The sequence below is a fragment of the Coregonus clupeaformis genome, chromosome 9, assembly GCF_020615455.1.
Source record: "Coregonus clupeaformis isolate EN_2021a chromosome 9, ASM2061545v1, whole genome shotgun sequence".
NCBI classification, from domain to species: Eukaryota; Metazoa; Chordata; class Actinopteri; order Salmoniformes; family Salmonidae; genus Coregonus; species Coregonus clupeaformis.
In genome coordinates, this window is record NC_059200.1 from 34,946,258 (window position 1) to 34,967,094 (window position 20,837).

At 45.2% G+C, this 20,837-nt stretch overlaps 1 protein-coding gene across 5 annotated transcripts in view; it reads right to left on the reverse strand.

Moving 5' to 3' along the window:
- LOC121573977 (cell adhesion molecule 1) overlaps positions 1–20,837 on the reverse strand; it is a 435,550-nt gene that overhangs the window by 102,741 nt on the left and 311,972 nt on the right. For all 5 annotated transcript variants that reach the window (XM_041886409.2, XM_041886413.2, XM_041886412.2 and 2 more), the window contains one exon: positions 11,830–11,976. In XM_041886409.2, coding sequence (XP_041742343.2) covers positions 11,830–11,976 — 147 coding nt within the window. The remainder of the gene's footprint in view (positions 1–11,829; positions 11,977–20,837) is intronic.

A 20,837-nucleotide genomic window follows, 5' to 3' on the forward strand; every position in this document is an offset into this window, starting at 1 on the left:
AAACTCAGTGCATCTTTGCTTGACATCATGGGAAAATCAAAAGAAATCAGCCAAGACCTCAGAATTTTATTTTAGACCTCCACATGTCTGGTTCATCCTTGGGAGCAATTTCCAAACGCCTGAAGGTACCACGTTCATCTGTACAAACAATATTATGCAAGTATAAACATCATGGGACCACAGAGCCGTCATACCGCTCAGGAAGGAGACGCGTTCTGTCTCCTAGAGATTAACGTACCTTGGTGCGAAAAGTGCAAATTAATCCCAGAACAACAGCAAAGGACCTTGTGAAGATGCTGGAGGAAACAGGTACAAAAGTATCTATATCCACAGTAAAACGAGTCCTATATCGACATAACCTGAAAGGCCGCTCAGCAAGGAAGAAGCCACTGCTCCAAAACCACCATAAAAAAGCCAGACTACGGTTTGCAACTGCACATGGGGACAAAGATCGTACTTTTTGGAGAAATGTCCTCTGGTCTGATGAAACAAAAATAGAACTGTTTGGCCATAATGACCATCGTTATGTTTGGAGGAAAAAGGGGGTTGCTTGCAAGCCGAAAAACACCATCCCAACCGTGAAGCACAGGGGTGGCAGCATTATGCTGTGGGGGTGCTTTGCTGCAAGAGGGACTGGTGCACTTCAGAAAATAGATGGCATCATGAGGAAGGAAAATTATGTGGATATATTGAAGCAACATCTCAAGACATCAGTCAGGAAGTTAAAGCTTGGTCGCAAATGGGTCTTCCAAATGGACAACGACCCCAAGCATACTTCCAAAGTTGTGGCAAAATGGCTTAAGGACAACAAAGTCAAGGTATTAGAGTGGCCATCACACAGCCCTGACCTCAATCCTATAGAGGAGGCCTACAAACCTGACTCAGTTACACCAGCTCTGTCAGGAGGAATGGGCCAAAATTCACCCAACTTATTGTGGGAAGCTTGTGGAAGGCTACCCGAAACATTTGACCCAATGCTACCAAATACTAATTGAGTGTATAACTTCTGACCCACTGGGAATGTGATGAAAGAAATAAAAGCTGAAATAAATCATTCTCTCTACTATTATTCTGACACTCGACATTCTTAAAATAAAGTGGCGATCCTAACTGACCTAAGATAGGGAATTTGTACTAGGATTAAATGTCCGGAATTGTGAAAAACTGAGTTTAAATGTATTTGGCTAAGGTGTATGTAAACTTCCGACTTCAACTGTATATATACGCAACATGCAACAATTTCAAATATTTCACTGAGTTACAGCTCACATAAGGACATCAGTCAAATGAAATAAATTAATCAGGCCCTAATCTATGGATTTCAAATGACTGGGAATACAGATACGCAGCTGTTGGTCACAGATACCTTTAAAAAAAAGTAGGGGCATGGATCAGAAAACCAGTCAGTATCTGGGATCAGAAAACCAGTCAGTATCTGGTGTGACCACCATTTGCCTCATGCAGCGCAACACATCTCCTTCGCATAGAGTTGATCAGGTTGTTGATTGTGGCATATGGAATGTTGTCCCACTCCTCTTCAATGGCTGTGCGAAGTTGCTGAATATTTGCGGGAGCTGGAACATGTTGTCGTACACATTGATCCAGAGCATTCCAAACATGCTCAATGGGTGACATGTCTGGTGAGTATGCAGGCCATGGAAGAACTGGGACATTTTAAGCTTCCAGGAATTGTGTACAGATTCTTGCGACATGGGGTCTTGCAATATCATGCTGAAACATAAGGTGAAGGCGGCGGATGACTGGCACAACAATGGGCCTCAGGATCTCGTCACTGTATCTCTGTGCATTCAAATTGCCATCGATAAAATGCAATTGTGTTTGTTGTCCATAGCTTATGCCTGCCCATACCTTAACCCCACTGCCACCACGGGGCACTCTGTTCACAACGTTGACATCAGCAAACCACTAGCCCACACGATGCCATACACGCTGTCTGCCATCTGCCGAGTACAGATAAACCGGGATTCATCCGTGAAGAGCACACTTCTCCAGCGTGCCAGTGGCCATCGAAGGTGAGCATTTGCCCACTGAAGTCGGTTACGACGCCAAACTGCAGTCAGGTCAAGACCCTGGTGAGGACGACGCAAATGAGCTTCCCTGAGACGGTTTCTGACAGTTTGTGCAGAAATTCTACGGTTGTGCAAACCCACAGTTTCATCAGCTGTCCGGGTGGCTGATCTCAGAAGATCTTGTTGGTGAAAAAGCCGGATGTGGAGGTCCTGGGCTGGTGTGATTACACGTGGTCTGCGGTTGTGAGGCCGGTTGGACGTACTGACAAATTCTCTAAAATGACATTGTAGGCGGCTTCTGGTAGAGAAATGAACATTCAATTCTCTGGGCACAGCGCTGGTGGACATTCCTGCATACAGCATGCCAATTGCACACTCCCTCAAATATCTGTGGCGTTGTGTTGTGTGACAAAACTACACATTTTAGAGTGGCCTTTTGTTGTCCCCAGCACAAGGTGCACCTGTGTAATAATCATGCTGCTTAATCAGCTTCTTGATATGCCACACCTGTCAGGTGGATGGATTATCTTGGTAAAGGAGAAATGAGCACTAACAGGGATGTAAATGAATTTGTGCACAACATTCTTTAGAAATAAGCTTTTTGTACATTTGAAACATTTCCGGGACCTTTTATTTCAGCTCATGAAACATGGGACCAACACTTTACATGTTGCTTTTATATTTTTGTTCAGTATAATTAATCAAAGGAGGAGATTAAGTATTCTCTCTGGTTCTGCTTCACTGGAGGATCCCCGGAGTGGAGAGAGCCGTCCACCATTGTCCCCCTCGGGTTGATCCTCTATACCTTCCCGATGACCCTCCTCTCAGCACCTCGGAGTAGCCACGTGCCCCCTCATCAGGAAACCCAATCTTGATTACACTCGCCTCCCCCTACTCCCATAAGGTCAAGCCACATGGTGCAAAAGGAGTGCAAAGTTGCGGGGGTAGGGGGTTAAAACCTGTTTTCGTGCCAACTCATCGCTAATGTCTTTGATCCTGTTGCCAGGGTAGTGCTCTTCGAATATCAGAGATAACTACAAACAGAGAGAAACGGAATAGCTAACAAGTGTGTGAATTCAGAGTAAGAACTTAAAAGATAACATTGTTCAAAGGAGATTTTTAGCATGTGGGATTTAAGTCAAATCAAAACATAACTTCTCACCGTTCAGTTACATTTTGCAAAGGCATTCTGGTGTCCCAACTTCCTAACTCAATGACTTTCATTATTTCTTGATAAGTTGCTTAACTATGCTACTTTTAAACGCTAACCGCTAGCTTTAGCGCTCATATAGTCGCTGGCTGGAAAGCAGGGTTAGGCCTGTCAGTGTGAATGGCAGCCAGAGGCTGCAATTCATTGATTGGAAGAATGTGCTGGGATTAACACACTCCAATGAGAGGCGTCACGGCCAAGCCGCTGGTAATCTGTTGTGTGACTCAGCGCTAGGTGGAAACCAATGGGCATGATTAAAGCGTTATGAAAACACTGATAATGTTCATAATGGCACTAAAGTCTGGTGTACTGGGGGTATTCGAGGACTTAAGTACAGTCTAGTCTACAGACCTGGTAAGGAAGGACATGCTTTGTGGGAACCTTTAGCTAACGAACTGGAACGGTCATTGTATACAGTAGCATAGCCTTCACAGGGCACTTGACCTCCATTGTGAAATGCCAGGGCTTGCTGATGTTTTGTGTGAATAGTCCGAGACTGTGGAGGGGAAAGCAGTCATCAGCAAATACCCGAGCTGACCATCACATTCTTTGGAGGTATGGATACAGTATGTGAAATAATTTTGGTATTTGAAAAATGGTCTCCAGTCCATTGTGGTATCCTGTATGCTCAATGCATACCTTTCATACATTGCCTCCTTTACCATGCTATACCTTGGTGTGATAATTTTATGTAAGTGTACACCTATATTAACAACACAGATGTGGCTTTGGCCAAAAAACAGAGAGAATTGGAGGTGGTGAGAAACTGAACACTGATCCATTTTTGGACAGGACAACAGTGTTAGCGCTTGACAACACAAAATCTCTGTGTCCAACAGGAAACATGGCCTTTCTCTAGTGCAGTGGTGTTGTTCCTGGACACAAGCATGGCCATGTTGTGAGGGTTCAGTGGCCCGCCATGTCCCCGTTACAGCACAACAATGGTGCCTGCCCGCGACATCCAGCTCACCACGGGGGAGCCCGGGAATGGACACGCAGCGTGTCCCCACTAGCCCCTGCCGCGGCAGTGCTGTCCAATGGGGTGAGTTCCAGGAAAACAAATGCACTAGTAGTGGAAAGCAATTCCACTAAAGAAAACTAACTGAAAAATAAAGCATTTCGATGTTGTTTTGTTCTTTCATTTCCATTAGTTTGGCAGAGGGTTTCTCAGATAATGTACTTCTTGGAAGGTACAAACACAGGGGGAGACAGAAGTGGGCAAGAAAAGGCAATGACAACACAGTAAAAAACAAGTGTGGAGAGACACCGGTGAGGCAACAAACACTTGATCAAAACAATATGTGGGAATATGATTCACAGTGGCAAGGAACAGGGACAAAAACAGACACAAAGAAGAACAAGGACAAGGAAACAATGGGAAATAGCCCAGTCACACAGCAGGGTTGGAAACTGCGGTACATTTCAGACAGAATAATAGATATGGGCGGTAAAGAATAGGCAAGCAGGCAGCTTCGCAAACAATTGAATTCCTTTGCAGTAATGTCAAAGCTTGCCTGGCAAGGTATTTCTGAGGTATCCCCTTCTTCTTTGGGTTCAGATGTGCTACAACATGGAGGATGACCCCTCTCTCTTTCTCTTTTTCCACCTCTCTCTCTCTCTCTCTCTCTCTCTCTCTCTCTCTCTCTCTCTCTCTCTCTCTCTCCTTCCCTTATCATGAGTTGGGCTGAGGAGAGACGGAGCAATTCTGACAATCGTAATTGCCATTGAAGCTAGCCTGCCGGGAGGATTTCGGTAACAATAATGAAAACAAAGTGGTGGGGGGGGGGTATCGCCATGCAAGTCTCAAAACACAGCAGTAGACTATTCCTGCTGATTCAAACTTGAATACAGTAGCTATAGGAGTTTCAAAACTAGCACATTTATTTTATGTAACACACACACACAAGGCAGAGACTTGGAGGAACATTTGTACTGTATACGTTTCATTTCTATGGTGGTCTTGAATTAGATTGTGAAAACCAAAGTCAATGTTCTTCATACAGCCTCTCTACAACCAAAAAAACAGCCTCTCTATGAAAATGAATGACAGCTTTCTTCAAAATAAAACTGATTCACTGTTCACATTGCAAGAGTATTCAAAAAACATAATTGGTTTTGGAGGGTATTGCATCCCTCAATTCGGCTCTTTTGTTATTTACCTCGTATCAGAAGGCCCCAAGCCATCTCATGAATAAAGTGATCCTACTTAGGTATGAAATAGTATGAAATAATAAAACAGAGGACTTTCTGTCCAAGATTTCTAATTCATTTGCCTGGGTCAGATCAACGTGGACAATGGCGTTTTTTTTTTATGCCACTCATTTCCATTGGCGAGGGGTAGACAGTCGCCTAAAGTGGTGCTGAATATACATTGCTTATTTTGGTGTTATCACAAACAGCCAAAGGTCCGTTCGGTGGGGCTCAAAAGGCTGCACAAACACACTCAGCCAAATCCATTGAGTCCTGGCAATCTCTGCATTGAAATGAAGCTGACTGTAAACACAAAAGGGGTGAAAATCAACTCCAATTGATAACAGAGCGAAAAAATATATAAAGATGAGATCAACTAAACCTTTGATGGCTGCAATGGGTTATTCCTTTCTTCCATCTTTCTCCCTTCTCTCCCTCTCTCTTTCTATATCATTTGCGTATTTTCTCCCTAGTTTCATCGAGGAGGGCTGGCTCCAGCTTCTTGGCGACGAGCTTCTGGCTTCTTCCTAAGTGGCGGCAATCAATTCTGATTAGTGGGCCCGGCTACTTTTTGAGAGGAGCCCATTAAAGTTTTATTAAGGAGCGAGCGAGGGAGAGGTAAGTGGGGGAGGGTAATTTGGCTCCTCTGACAGACCCCCACCACACACATACACGCACATGCAGACACGCTACACACGCACACTTCAAGCGTTGTAGAAAAGGGAATCTTGGCGCCCAACCCTCCTCTTGTCCCAAGGCCCTTTAGCTGGTTCCATACGGTTTTCTAACCTTTTAGTGATAAAGAGAGCGGCGGAGAGATTAGAGAGGATGAACTTCTTGGCTTGGCTGCTGCCGTCCCCTTAATGGCCGGGTCAGTGCCTTGAAAAACCAGAGGAGATGGAGGTGAGGTTCTCATTAAGAGATTGGGAGCTGTGGTTGTGAAGGTAAGGTAAAGGTGTCCTTTGGTAATGCAGAGGCTGCTTTCAGACAGGTACCATGCAGGGCCCAGCGGACTCCTCACACACCCGCGCTCCCTGGATTTCAAAAGAATGGCTGTCCACCCACTGTACAAATCAGATCAAATTGTATTTGTCACATGTGCCAAATACAACAGGTGTAGACCTTACCGTGAAATGCTTCCTTAAAAGCCCTTAACCAACAATGCAGTTCAAGAAATAGAGTTAAGAAAATATTTACTAAATAAACTATAGTAAAAAAAAGAAAGAAAATAACACAATAAAATAACAATACCGAGACTATATACAGGGGGTACCGGTACCGAGTCAATGTGCGGGGATACAGGTTAGTCGAGGTAATTTGTACATGTAGGTAGGGGTAAAGTGACTATGCATAGATAATAAACAGCGAGTATCAGCAGTGTAAATTCAAAGGGGGGTGGGGGTTGACGGGGGGTTGGGGGGATGGAGGGGGACGGAGGAGGTGTCAATGTAAATTGTCCGGGTGACCATTTTAATAATTGTTCAGCAGTCTTATGGCTTGGGGGTAGAAGCTGTTAAGGAGCCTTTTGGACCTAGACTTGGCGCTCCTGTACCGCTTGCTGTGCAGTAGCAGAGAGAACAGTCTATGACTTTGGTGAATGGAGTCTTCAACACTTTTTTGACACCGCCTAGTATATATGTCCTGGATGGCAGGAAGCTTGGCCCCAGTGATGTACTGGGCCGAACGCACTACCCTCTGTAGTGCCTTACGGTCGGATGCCGAGCAGTTGCCAACTTCTTGAGGATCTGGGGACCCATGCCAAATCTTTTCAGTCTTCTGAGGGGGAAAAGGTGTTGTCGTGCCCTCTTCACGACTGCCTTAGTGTGTTTGGACTATGACAGTTTGTTGGTGATGTGGACACCAAGGAACTTGAAACTCTCGACCCGCTCCACTACAGCCCTGTCGATGTGAACGGGGGCATGTTCGGCCCTCCTTTTCCTGTAGTCCACGATCAGCTACTTTGTCTTGCTCACATTGTGGGAGAGGTTGTTGTCCTGGCACCACACTGCCAGGTCTCTGACCTCCTCCCTATAGGCTGTCTCATTGTTGTCTGTGATCAGGCCTACCACTGTTGTGTCGTCAGCAAACTTAATGATGGTGTAGAGATCCTGGTTCGAATCCAGGCTCTGTCATAGCCTGCTGCGACCGGGAGACCCATGGGGCGGCTCACAATTGGCCCAGCGTCGTCCAGGGTAGGGGAGGGAATGGCCAGCAGGGATGTAGCTCAGTTGGTAGAGCATGGCGTTTGCAACGCCAGCGTTGTGGGTTCGATTCCCATGGGGGGCCAGTATGAAAAAAAAAAAATATATAATAATAATGTATGCACTCACTAACTGTAAGTCGCTCTGGATAAGAGCATCTGCTAAATGACTAAAATGTAAAATGTAATGTAAATGTGTTGGAGTCGTGCTTGGCCACGCAGTCGTGGGTGAACAGGGAGTACAGGAGGGGAATAAGCACGCACCCCTGAGGGGCCCCGTGTTGAGGATCAGCGTGGCAGATGTGTTGTTGCCTACCCTTACCACCTGGGGGCGGCCCATCATGAATTCCAGGATCCAGTTGCAGAGCTTTGTGGGCACTAGAGTGTTGAACGCTGAGCTGTAGTCAATGAACAGCATTCTCACCTAGGTGTTCCTTTTGTCCAGGTGGGAAAGGGCAGTGTGGAGTATCAGGTGTCTGCCTCTTCATTGTGAATGCCAGGGCAAAAGCATGTGTGTGCCTCTTAACTCGCTGTGTGTGCCTACAGTATAAAAGTGTGTGTTTGTGTGTACTCACTTTGTGTGCAGAGGGCTACACCTGGGAGGAGGTCAGGCCCCCTCATCCACACCCGGCTATGACCGCTCCCTTGAAGTGGGGTCACAGGATGTCAATGTCAAAGCTCTCTCCTCTCTTTCTCTCTCTCCTTTTTTTCCCAATATGGATTTTAGTTGGAGGGGCCCAATATGATATTCCAGGGGAGGCTGGTAGCAGAGCAAAGCTATAATTAAGCAGTGCAGCTGCAGTAAAATGCCAGCGTGTTCTCAGGAAAAGATCACAAGAGATCAAGGCTTCCCGTCAGAAGATGAGATGCCCTTGACAGCCAGCTGTGGGCTTGGTATTTGGTGCCCCAGCGAAACAGAAAAACACGAGGCACAATTTATGCATGCGAGGGGGATCTTGAGGACATGGCTGAGTGGCTGTGTATGTGTGTGAGAGAGAGTGTGTGGTGGTGCGAAGGGAGGGAGGGACACAACGTTGGATGCTTCAGAGATAGATGGGAGACCTTCCGAGGACGTGGCTGCTTCTCTGTCTGTGTTTGTGTGAGTGTGTACGCTCATGCCTGAAGTCTCTGAAGTAGACAGAAGGAGGACATTAAGTGTGCGTACATTAGAGCTATACTGTATGTTTGTGGGTGTATTTCCAACCTCTTCAAATTAATGTGTATGCGAGTACTACACTGAACAAAAAAAATTACGCAACATGCAACAATTTCAAAGATTTTACTGAGTTACAGTTCATAAAAGGAAATAAGTCAATTGAAATAAATAAATTAGGCCCTAAACTATGGATTTCACATGACTGGGAAAACAGATATGCATCTGTTGGTCACAGATACCTTAAAAAAGACAAAGTGGAGTCGCAATTCAACGGCTCAGACACGAAACCGTTGTGGCAGGGACTCCAGACAATCAAAGGGAAAACCAGCCCCATTGCGGACACCGACGTCTTGCTCCTGGACAAGCTAAACACCTTCTTCGCCTGCTTTGAGGATAACACAGTGCCACTGATGAGGCCTACTCCGAGGACTGCAGGCTCTCGTTCTCCGTGGCCGACGTGAGTAAGAGATTTAAGCATGTTAACCCTCGCAAGGCTGCTGGCCCAGAAGGCATCCCTAGCCGCGTCCTCAGAGCATGCGCAGACCAGCTGGCTGGAGTATTTACGGACATATTCAATCTCTCCCTATCCCAGTCTGCTGTCCCCACTTGCTTCAAGATGTCCACCATTGTTCCTGTACCCAAGCAAAGGTAGCTGAACTAAATTACTATTGCCGCGTAGCACTCACTTCAGTCATCATTAAGTGCTTTGAGAGGCTGGTTAAGGATCATATCATCTCCACCTTACCTGACACCCTGGACCCACTTAAATGTGCATAACGGCCCAATAGATCCATAGACGATGCAATCGCCATCGCACTGCACACTGCCCTATACCATCTCGCCAAAAGGATTACCTATGTAAGAATGCTGTTCATTGACTACAGTTCAGCCTTCAAAACCATAGTACCCTCCAAGCTCATCATTAAGTTCGGGGCCCTGGGTCTGAACCCTGCCCTGTGCAACTAGGTCCTGGACTTCCTGACGGGACCCCCTCACCCCCAGGTGGTGAAAGTAGGAAACAACACCTCCACTATGCTGATCCTCAACACAGGGGCCCCACAAGGGTGTGTGCTCAGCCCCCTGCTGTACTCCCTGTTCACCCATGACTGCGTGGCCACACACGCCTCCAACTCAATCATTAAGTTTGCAGACTACATAATAGTAGTAGGCCTGATTACCAACAATAACGAGAAGGTGAGGGCCCTGGCGGAGTGGTGCCAGGAAAATAACCTCTCCCTCAATGTCAACAAAACAAAGGAGCTGATCGTGGACTTCAGGAGACAGCAGAGGGAGCACGCCTCCATCCTCATCGACGGGACCGCAGTGGAGAAGGTGAAAAGCTTCAAGTTCTTCGGCGTACACGTCACTGACAATCTGAAATGGTCCATGCACACAGATAGTGTGGTGAAGAAGGCGCAACAGTGCCTCTTCAACCTGCCTGCCCCACAGCACCCGATGTCACAGGAAGGCCAAAAAGATCATCAAGGACATCAACCACCGAGCCACGTCCTGTTCACCCAGAAGGCGAGGTCAGTACAGGTGCATCAAAGCTGGGACCGAGAGACTGAAAAACAGCTTATATCTCAAGGCCATCAGACTGTTAAATAGCCATCACTAGCCGGCTACTCAACCCTGCACCTTAGAGGTTGTTGCCCTATGTACATAGACATGGAAACACTGGTCACTTTAATAATGGAACACTGGTCACTTTAATAATGTTTACATACATTTACATTTTAGTCATTTAGTAGACGCTCTTATCCAGAGCGACTTACAGTTAGTGAGTGCATACATTTTCATACTGGCCCCCCGTGGGAATCGAACCCACAACCCTGGCGTTGCAAGTGCCATGCTCTACCAACAGAGCTACACAGGGCCCGTAAACATACTGTTTTACTCATTTCATAAGTATATACTGTATTCTACTCTATTCTAGCCAATGCCACTCCGACATTGCTCGTCCTAATATGTATATATTTCTTAACTCCATTCTTTTACATAGAGATTTGTGTGTATTGTTGTGCATTGTTAGATACTACTGCACTGTTGGAGCTAGGAACACAAGCATTTCGCTACACACACAATAACATCTGCCAAATATGTTTATGTGACCAATAACATTTGATTTTATTTGATTTTGAAGCGGACCGAACGATTCTTGTACACTTGATGACAGTATGTGTAAGTGTGTCAGTGTAGACCTACACAGAGTATACCAAACATTAGGGAACACCTTCCTAATACTGAGCTACACCGCATACTTTTGCCATCAGAACAGCCTCAATTCGTTGGGGTATGGACTCTACAAGGTGTCGAAAACATTCCACAGAGATGCTGGCCCATGTTGACTCCAATGCTTCCCACAGTTGTGTTAAGTTGGATGGATGTCCTTTGTGTGGTGGACCATTCTTGATACACACAGGAAACTGTTGAGCATGAAAAACCCAGCAGCGGTGCAGTTCTTGACACAAACTGGTGCGCCTGGCACCTACTACCATACCCCGTTCAAAGGCACTTAAATATTTTGTCTTGCCAATTCACCCTCTGAATGGTACACATACACAACCCATGTCTCAATTGTCTCAAAGCTTAACAATCCTTCTTTATCCTGTTCCTTCCCTTCATCTACAATGATTGAAGTGGATTTAACAAGGGACATCAATAAGGGACCATAGCTTTCACCTGGTCAGTCTATGCCACGGAAAGAGCAGGTGTTCTTAATGTTTTGTATACTCAGTGTAGTAGGCCTATATTTTTTTCTATTTCCAAGGTGTGTGTGTATATATGCTTGTCTCTGTGTGTGTGTGTGTGTGTGTGTGTGTGTGTGTGTGTGTGTGTGTGTGTGTGTGTGTGTGTGTGTGTGTGTGTGTGTGTGTGTGTGTGCCTGCCTGAAGTGTACCTATGATAAAAATTACAGACCTCTACATGCTTTGTAAGTAGGAAAACCTGCAAAATCGGCAGTGTATCAAATACTTGTTCTCCCCACTGTATATATTTCCAGGCCACGTGTGTATGCCAGTCTGTGTGTATGTGTGGTACTCACGTCGGACGTCTCTGAAATAGATTGTCTGTCTGTTGGGGTTGAGGAGCTGGATGACCGAGTCATCGTTGTTCTTCACCCGGCAGCTGATGACAGCCACCTCGCCCTCCACCACCGCCACATTGTCCGTCACCAGGTTCTGACTCTGGACTACAGGGCACAGACAGAGACACACACTCGTCATTACAACTGGCAGGCTGTGTGCAGTATAGTTTTTCACACCACTGAGCCAAACCAAGCCAAGCCAAACCGAGCTGTACTTAACCTGGTTACACATCCACCATAGTTGCTGGAACTGTGCTGGAAAGGTGTGAAAATATCATATCTGAGTGAGCACAATTTGGTTTGCAAACGTGTATGGAATGAAGTTGGTACTACCTTTTGGCATTATTTTCCCTACACCAACATGGTATGTATTATGTATTTGCTTCTTCAAGTGTGTTTGGGATTAACATGGGTAACCGGGATCCCAGGACTGTCCAGGGACCACTCTTCACATTTCCCGAAAAAATAGACCCGGGAAATTACAACATTTTACCCCAATGTCGCACTAATGCAATTCCACACAATACACAAAATGTGCAGCAGCAGATTGGCCCAAAATAAAATACCACATTATCCAAACAGGTTGTCGCATGGAAGCCTTGAGACTAGCGTATTTACGCCATAAATTCAAAGCATACGCATAATTGACACTTACGGAGACTGCACACGAGACCCGAATGCAGTTTAGAGTTCTAATCAGAACTGAAAATTCAATCCCGGTCCGAATCAAGCCCGGTGAGCTGAAAGCACGAGCCCAGGCCTGGTCCGACATCACAGAAATTAAATGCTAGATTTCTAGAAAACAGTAGTCTAAATTGATTTAAATTAGTGTTGAGAACAACGCGGCCGAGGTGGGCGGCAATGGAGTTAGGAGACAAGGAAACAGCCATTGGGCCTCGAAAAATTGCAGAGACAGGAAAACTCACCTTAGTTATGATCAACTGAATGATGAACATATTGGAATAAAGTAGGCTAATGCAGTTGAAGGCATGTATCAAATTATTACTTATACTGAAACTCCCAAAGTCATATACTGTACAACAGTTATACACCTTTCAAGCAATAGTCGTGTATGGTCACCTCGATCACGGTTTCCCAAACTCGTTCCTGGGGCCCCTCCTGCGTGCACATTTTGGTTTTTGCCCTAGCACTACACAGCTGATTCAAATAATGATGAAGTGATTAGCTAAATTGAGGTGAGTGCTAATGATCATCTTTATTCTAGTTTGCTCATATATTAGCTGATAAAAACTTGTTGCTAGCATGTTATACAAGTGGATTTTGCTCTTCACTCGCATAGTAGCCTATCTTACTCCCGACCAAAAGCCTGTGACTTGTCTAATATCAATGTGATATTGTTTCACTGAATCTCTGTCTGTATATTTGGTTATTTGATCTCTGGCTGGACAAGTGGAAGTGGTAGCTCATTTATTTGTTTGCTCATCTATCACTGATCAGAAACATTTAGCCTGCAATAATGTAGCCTAAATCAAGTGTATTATTGATCTATTGACTCATGTAGTAGCCTTAAAAAGAGGCAATTATCCTATCGTCACAGTCCCACTAAAACCCAAAATCCTGACTCCTGTCTCGCATGAAAATTCCTAACTTTATTCTGTAATCCATAGGTTGCATTATCAAAGCACGTCTTACCTACGCATGTCAAAATACCACTATAACATTTCCCCCGCTTCTCTGCACTGTCTCATATTGCTGCCCATATGAGAGCTTCGGTATTGAATTTGTGATCAACAAACGGTATGAGAGTAGATATGGATATATTTTTTTACAGAGTTGGTCCCCGTTAAGATACCTTGATATTTAAACAATATCCTCTCTTCACCGCCCCGTTATTCATGAGCTGATCTGCTATCTGTATAATCATCAACTCGATTTAGCCAAATAGGAGATATTCTGTCATTCGTTGGAGGTTATCTAGCAAGCTTAGCAACTTTGGTCATTTAACTTTTGTTTGACTGCCGTTACAAAGTTTTTACAATTCGACAACGCTATGGCCTGCGCTCTGTGTGTCCTGAGCACGCTCTGTATCGAGATAGCCTAGGACTACTGCTGAAATGCACTGAATTAATTGAGGAACATGATAACGCCCTGAATTTATGAACGGCCAGTTTCGCAACAATGTAATTGCCGATCAAAGTTACTCTATCATTACTAAATATCAGTTTCACTTGCTGTGAAATCTTTACATACTGGCGCAGCCAAGACGGCAATGTGGCGCAGCGACAATCTTATTTTGGGAGAACCCTGAGTGACCATATCTTGGTTTTAAATGCTTTAAAAGGGCACTTCTGTATTATTCACGGTATTGTTTCAGGAAAATATGAATCCCTAGTGTGTGTGTGCATGTGTGTTTTATGAGTGAGCTGGTAAAGGTTGCTCCTGATGGCTGACCTCGTGTGTGACCCCAGACTGTATCACAAGCCAATAGAAGACTTCATAAATCAACTGTGGTCTTGCACCTGAAAATCTCCCTGTAAATCTACTACGAAACCAAAAGATGCACATGTACACACTTAAAATGGATTTGAGCTACTTCATTAGAGCGAGAGTGCGAGAGAGAGAGCGAGAGAGAGAGAGAGAGAGAGAGAGAGAGAGAGAGAGAGAGAGAGAGAGAGCGAGAGAGCGAGAGAGAGAGAGAGAGAGAGAGAGAGAGAGAGAGGGAGAGAGTGTCTTTGATTTTCATCATCTCCTAGATACATCTCTTGCCTCCTGGATGCGTATCTTCAATAAATAATAATACAAAATAAAAACTCTATTCTATATTTATTGTTCCCTCCCCTAGGAGCTATTAAGGGGAACCTGAATGGACCTGCAACACATCAAATGCTAATTTGCATGTCTAGTTGTCAGGGGAAGAAAGCAATCGCCAGGATAGACAAACAGGATTTAAATCAGCCTGCCAAATAACAGCCCTGAAAATGAACCTCGCCAGAAAAAGGCACACTCCCCACTTGTAAGAAGCGAATTCAGCCTACTTTTCAATAAGGAAAGCCGTTATTGGATATATGCTAATATGCTATGGTAACATGCTAGGCTAATATGATATGCTAATATGCTACACAAACACTATGTTTCTTCAGGATAAAGGTTATCCTGCCGAAGGTTAAACATGGAAGGTAACTAGTGCAGCGGGTGTTGCCGTGGCGATGCTGCTAAATTTAGTCTCCTACTACAGTGGGCTAGGAGTTCAAACCATGGGATGTGTTCATTCAGTTATTTGTTCTTCCTCTGGTGAACAAACACTTGAACACAAGTCGTGAGGGGGAATACTTACGAGGGAACATGCTCATTAATGACAACAACAAACGTACACAGACGTCACCCAGAAAATGTCAACCGTATCGAGTCACTACCAACAGCTAGCCTAATCTGGATTGCAAATTTACTTAAAGCCGCAGTCTTTTTGTTTAGATTTTTAAATCATAACTGTAAGCCTAATAAATCACTGTGTGTTTATTTCATGAAAATAACTCCAAATATACACTACATATACAAAAGTATGCGGACACCACTTCAAATTAGTGGATTCGGCTATTTCAGTCACATCCGTTGCTGACAGGTGCATAAAATCGAGCACACAGCCATGCGATCTCCATAGACAAACATTGGCAGTAGACTGGCCTTACTGAAGAGCTCACTGACTTTCAACGTGGCATTGTCATAGGATGCCACCTTTCCAACAAGTCACATTTCTGCCCTGCTAGAGCTGCCCTGGTCAACTGTAAGAGCTGTTATTGTAAAGTGGAAACATCTAGGAGCAACAACAGCTCAGCCGCGAAGTGGTAGGCCACACAAGCTCACAGAACAGGACCGCCGAGTGCTGAAGCAGGTAGCATGTAAAAATGGTCTGCAACATTCACTACCGAGTTCCAAACTGCCTCTGGAAGCAACGTCAGCACAATAACTGTTCGTCGAGAGCTTCATGAAATGGGTTTCATTGGCCGAGCAGCCGCACACAAGCCTAAGATCACCATGCGCAATGCCAAGCGTCGGCTGGAGTGGTGTAAAGCTTGCCGCTATTGGACTCGAGAGCAGTGGAAACGCGTTCTCTGGAGTGATGAATCACGCTTCACCATCTGGCAGTCCGGGTTTGGCGGATGCCAGGAGAACGCTACCTGCCCCAATGCATAGTGTCAACTGTAAAGTTTGGTGGAGGAGGAATAATGGTCTAGGACTATTTTTCATGGTTCGGGCTAGGCCTCTTAGTTCCAGTGAAGGGAAATCTTAACGCTACAGCATACAGTGAAATTCTAGCCGATTCTGTGCATCCAACTTTGTGGCAACAGTTTGGGGAAGGCCCTGTCCTGTTTCAGCATGAAAATGCTCCCGTGCACAAAGCGAATTTCATACAGAAATAGTTTGTCGAGATCGGTGTGGAAGAATTTCACTGGCCTGCAGAGCCCTGACCTCAACCCCATCAAACACCTTTGGGATGAATTGGAACGCCGACTGCGAGCCAGGCCTAATCCTCAACATCAGTGCCTGACCTCACTAATGCTCTTGTGGCTGAATGGAAGCAGGTCACTGCAGCAATGTTCTAACATCTAGTGGAAAGCCTTCCCAGAAGGATGGAGGCTGTTATAGCAGCAAAGGGGGACCAACTACATATTAATGCCCATGATTTTAGAATGAGATGTTCGACGAGCAGGTGTCCACCTACTTTTGGTCATGTAGTGTATGTTTTAAATCATTTATTTCCCTTAGCCTCCTTTTGCCATCGAAAGGCTGATCGTGTGGGCGTGTTGATATACACTACCAGTCAAAAGTTTGGATACACCTACTCATTCAAGGGTTTTTCTTTATTTTTACTATTTTTTACATTGTAGAATAATAGTGAAGACATCAAAACTATGAAATAACACATATGGAATCATGTAGTAACCAAAACAGTGTTAAACAAATATATTATATATTTGAGATTCTTCAAAGTAGCCACTCTTTGCCTTGATGACAGCTTTGCACACGCTTGGCATTTTCTCAACCAGCTTCACCTGGAATGCTTTTCCAACAGTCTTGAAGGAGTTCCGACATATGGGAGAGATGTGTGTGGATATTGGATGAGTCTTTAGCAAAAACCTAGCTATACTCATGAAGAGTTGTGGAAAAAGCCTTTCAACTCACCCTGCATGCACCCTGCATGCACCTGACCAGAAAACAGAGGATAAACAGAGATATGGTCTAACAGTACCAGAATGGGCACAGGGACATATGTATCTTACTTGGAGGATGACTATTGTTTCTATGCTTCAATTAAAATTGATTGAACAACAAAATAAATTAATTCCTTACTGACAGGAATCAAATTAATTATTTGCAAATGGCATCTTGTAAACACAGAACCGAACTAGCATGTGCAACATAACATTAGTTTTCCCTCTCAAGGCTCTCTAAGCTTTGCTGTGGACCCACTTTGCTGTGCATTTGCTTTCTGTGCATGCGTCAACAATCAACAAGGCTTGCCGTCATGCAAGAAAGGATTCATATCGGTGGAATTTGCATAACTTGTTCAAACAGATCTGTGACATTATCTTTGTATGTAATTAGTGGCGTTCAAAAGCGCTAGCACAGAGCATTGATCATTCTGGCCTATATTAAACTTGTCAGATGAGGATGCTCTGTACTTTCAGCAGCACTAGCCTACACTGTGTGTGTGTGTGTGCTCGACTGAACTTGTGTGAGTGTGTTTGTGCACACATTTGAGTGTGTGTGTGTGTGTGTGTGAGAGAGAGAGAGACCCGAGTGTGTCTTCGCTAGTGTGTGGTACATTTCCACGCTCGCCCTGACATGAGAGAGAGAGCACCAGCGGCTGGGAGAAGCCCACATGCGGTGCAAGTCACTGACAGCTGGCTGAAGGCTGGAGCACACCGCTGGATTGGAAAGGTCATCGTGCCCTCGTCATTGGCCCTGTTCTCTCTGTAGATGGGAGCGTAGAGGGTCCGGCAGCCAGGGCCGGTACTAGCCCCCCCAGTACACCCTCTGCAAGTTCGATCAGAGAAAATAGCACCGGTGTCAAATTAGCATTGACCATGGGAGTTGCGTACAGAATGGGCTCTTGAGCTAGCTAGCTAGCTAGCTAGTACACAGCAGACTATTGACAGACGCAGTGAGGAGCTCTTATTGTGCCACCCTCTTTGTTGAACTGTACCCTGTTAATGCTAACTGCCTATAAGTAAGTAATGTTGCTAGAATGTTATTGGAATGTTATTGGAGTGCTTGTAGAGCACTTTACCCTGTTAATATGCACAAGGCTGGTGTCCTACCTTGAGATTAACACTGAACTAACAGAATTTATTGGGTGAAAAGCAAGGTTGCCACTGTATTGGTTACATCTATCCAGTTCTGTCAGATTAGTGTTGAAGGGTCTATTTTCCCAGCATTTAACTAGTCCTGTAGCTTGTGCTTACGCTTAGCTTATGTGTCATACTACAGCTAAGGGGACATTTTAGAACAAACAAACAATGCTGTATTTTGACATGGTGAATATGTGAGGTCAACTAGTCATTTCTCACTGAGAGCGTGTTTGATAGTCAGGGTGTATCTAAGCACCCTGGATGATTTGATTCTCATCTGCTGGCATTCTGTGTATGTGTCTGTCTCTCTCTCTCTCTGTGTGTGTGCATGTGTTCATGCACGTGTTTGTGTGTCTGTGTGAGTTTGCTGGTGATCCCGCAAAAACAAGAGGCTCTTTTTATCCTCTCCCTGCGATTTTTCATAATCCAATTCTGCTGTGGACCAGATGAGTGGCAGCGGCCATTGACCCCTTCATCTGTGAGTGGGAGACCCTGTTCAACAGAAATGCATGGTGATGCAGCCCTGCCAAAATCCCTAACCAACCAGTCACTGTCTCATATTCACACACACTGCTTTGATGTAAAGAACCATAGCCTGGTCCCAATCTGTTTGTGCTGTCTTGCCAACTCCTATGTTCAATGTCATGCCAAATCATAGTTGGCTGTACAGCACACACATATCTAGGACCAGACTAAAAGAACCCTGCTTCTACTCAATAATATCAAATGTATTAAGCCTGATTTACACCGTTTAGAAATGGCCTGCTTTTATGATTAGACAAATCTTATTAAATGGAGTAAAGAGGACGTTATAGAGATATTTTATTGCACAGTAATAAAATCAAAGGTTTGATAGTGATGATGCTGAATCATTGAACGATGTCAAGTGGTTTAATTTTCCTCTTAAATACTGAGGATGTTTTAGTATTTGAGATAGCTCGCTCATTCAAAGGGAATGACTAAGAATGATTCCACATCATCTTTGACTTTTACTAAGTAATTTCACTAAGTGGTAATTGTTTGTTCTTGACAGTTATTTTTATTCAAACACTTACGAAACGCTCTTACAAACAATTATGTTACCAGTGAACTGATGCCACCCAGAATCATAAAGCATATTCAAAATACAAAAAGGGCCTAGTGCTTAAGATGTGATTACTCGCCCCGAAGAAAAGTTTGAAGAAGCTTTTGTAGTGGCTAATTAGCAACGACAGCATGGTGTTTTTACATGCAGATTTCGAGACAGTGTTTATAAACTGACCTCCTACGCCTCCATGCTTTGGAGGAGAAAACACCCGAGAAAATCCCTCAAAGGCTATTCTGTGCTGGTCTTCCCTCTCTCCCTCCTTCCCTCCTTCCCTCCTTCCCTCATCACCATCCCCCTCTCCACTCGGAGAGGAGACAGTGGGGATACATTCGCAGTGCATTCCAATAAAGAGAGGGAGAAGAGAAGTACACAAGGAGGGGGAGGCCTGGCCTGTGTGGTGCTAATGACCAGGAAAATGGAGCTCACGTGGGAGCTGTCCGTGGATGGATGTGTGGATGGAGAGAAGTGGTGCAGAAAAGCATATGAATCAGGGGAGGGATGGGAGGATGTGTGTGTGTGGGGGGAGGGATGGGAGAATGTGTGTGTCAGGGGAGGGATGGGAGGATGTGTGTGTGAGGGGAGGGATGGGAGGATGTGTGCGTGTCTGTGTGTGTGTGTGGGGGGAGGGAGGGATGGGAGGATGTGTGTGTGTCTGTGTGTGTGTGGGGGAGGGATGGGAGGATGTGTGTGTGAGGGGAGGGATTGGAGGATGTGTGCGTGTCTGTGTGTGTGTGGGGGGAGGGATGGGAGGATGAGTGTGTGTCTGTGTGTGTGTGGAGGGAGGGATGGGAGGATGTGTGGGAGGGGAGGGGGGTGGTAGCACAGTGATTAATGCGTCAGAGAGGCAGTGGTGGCCTGGGCGCGCTATCAGAGGGCCCGCTATTATGCTCTCTCATTTGGAAATCTCTTTCCGGGAGGAGAGAGAGGGAGGGAGGCAGGGAGAGAGAAGGAGGGATGGAGGGGTCACCTCTCCTCCACCCCAAGCCAGATAAACAAAAGCAGGCTGAGACCCTGCAGAAGGGCTGAAGGAGGAGAGAGAGAGATGGAGAGAGAGAACAAGAGGGAGATACAGACAGAGAAAGAGAGAGGTGGGGAGGTAGAGGGCACTGCAGCAGAACACAGGCTATCAGCATCCCTCTTCCCCCCTCCTCCACACTCACTGTTTCTCCTCTTGGTTAGTGGTGTGTGTTAGTGTGTGTGAGAGGGAGAGCGCATGTGTATGTGTATGTACTATGTGGCTCTAGCACCTGGCTGTCTCTCCACAGCCATCTTGTACATGAACACAAAACAAAGCATTCACAAACCTGCTGCTCACTACTATCTAGTCTGGTATGTCTGTTATCTACTGGTGTCTCCATGCCCTTGCGAGGCTTACTTACAATCCACTTTATTTTAATTTATTTCATGAAGATGATGATCATCATCATCTTCAAACAGTGTGCTTTACAACACCTGCAAATCAATCAATTCAGGGAAAAATATAGTGGTTGCATTGGGGTTTACAACAGGCTTTGGAGGTTTCTAGAATAAAGAAATGCAAAGGGCAGACGCTGTTCAACAAGACATAT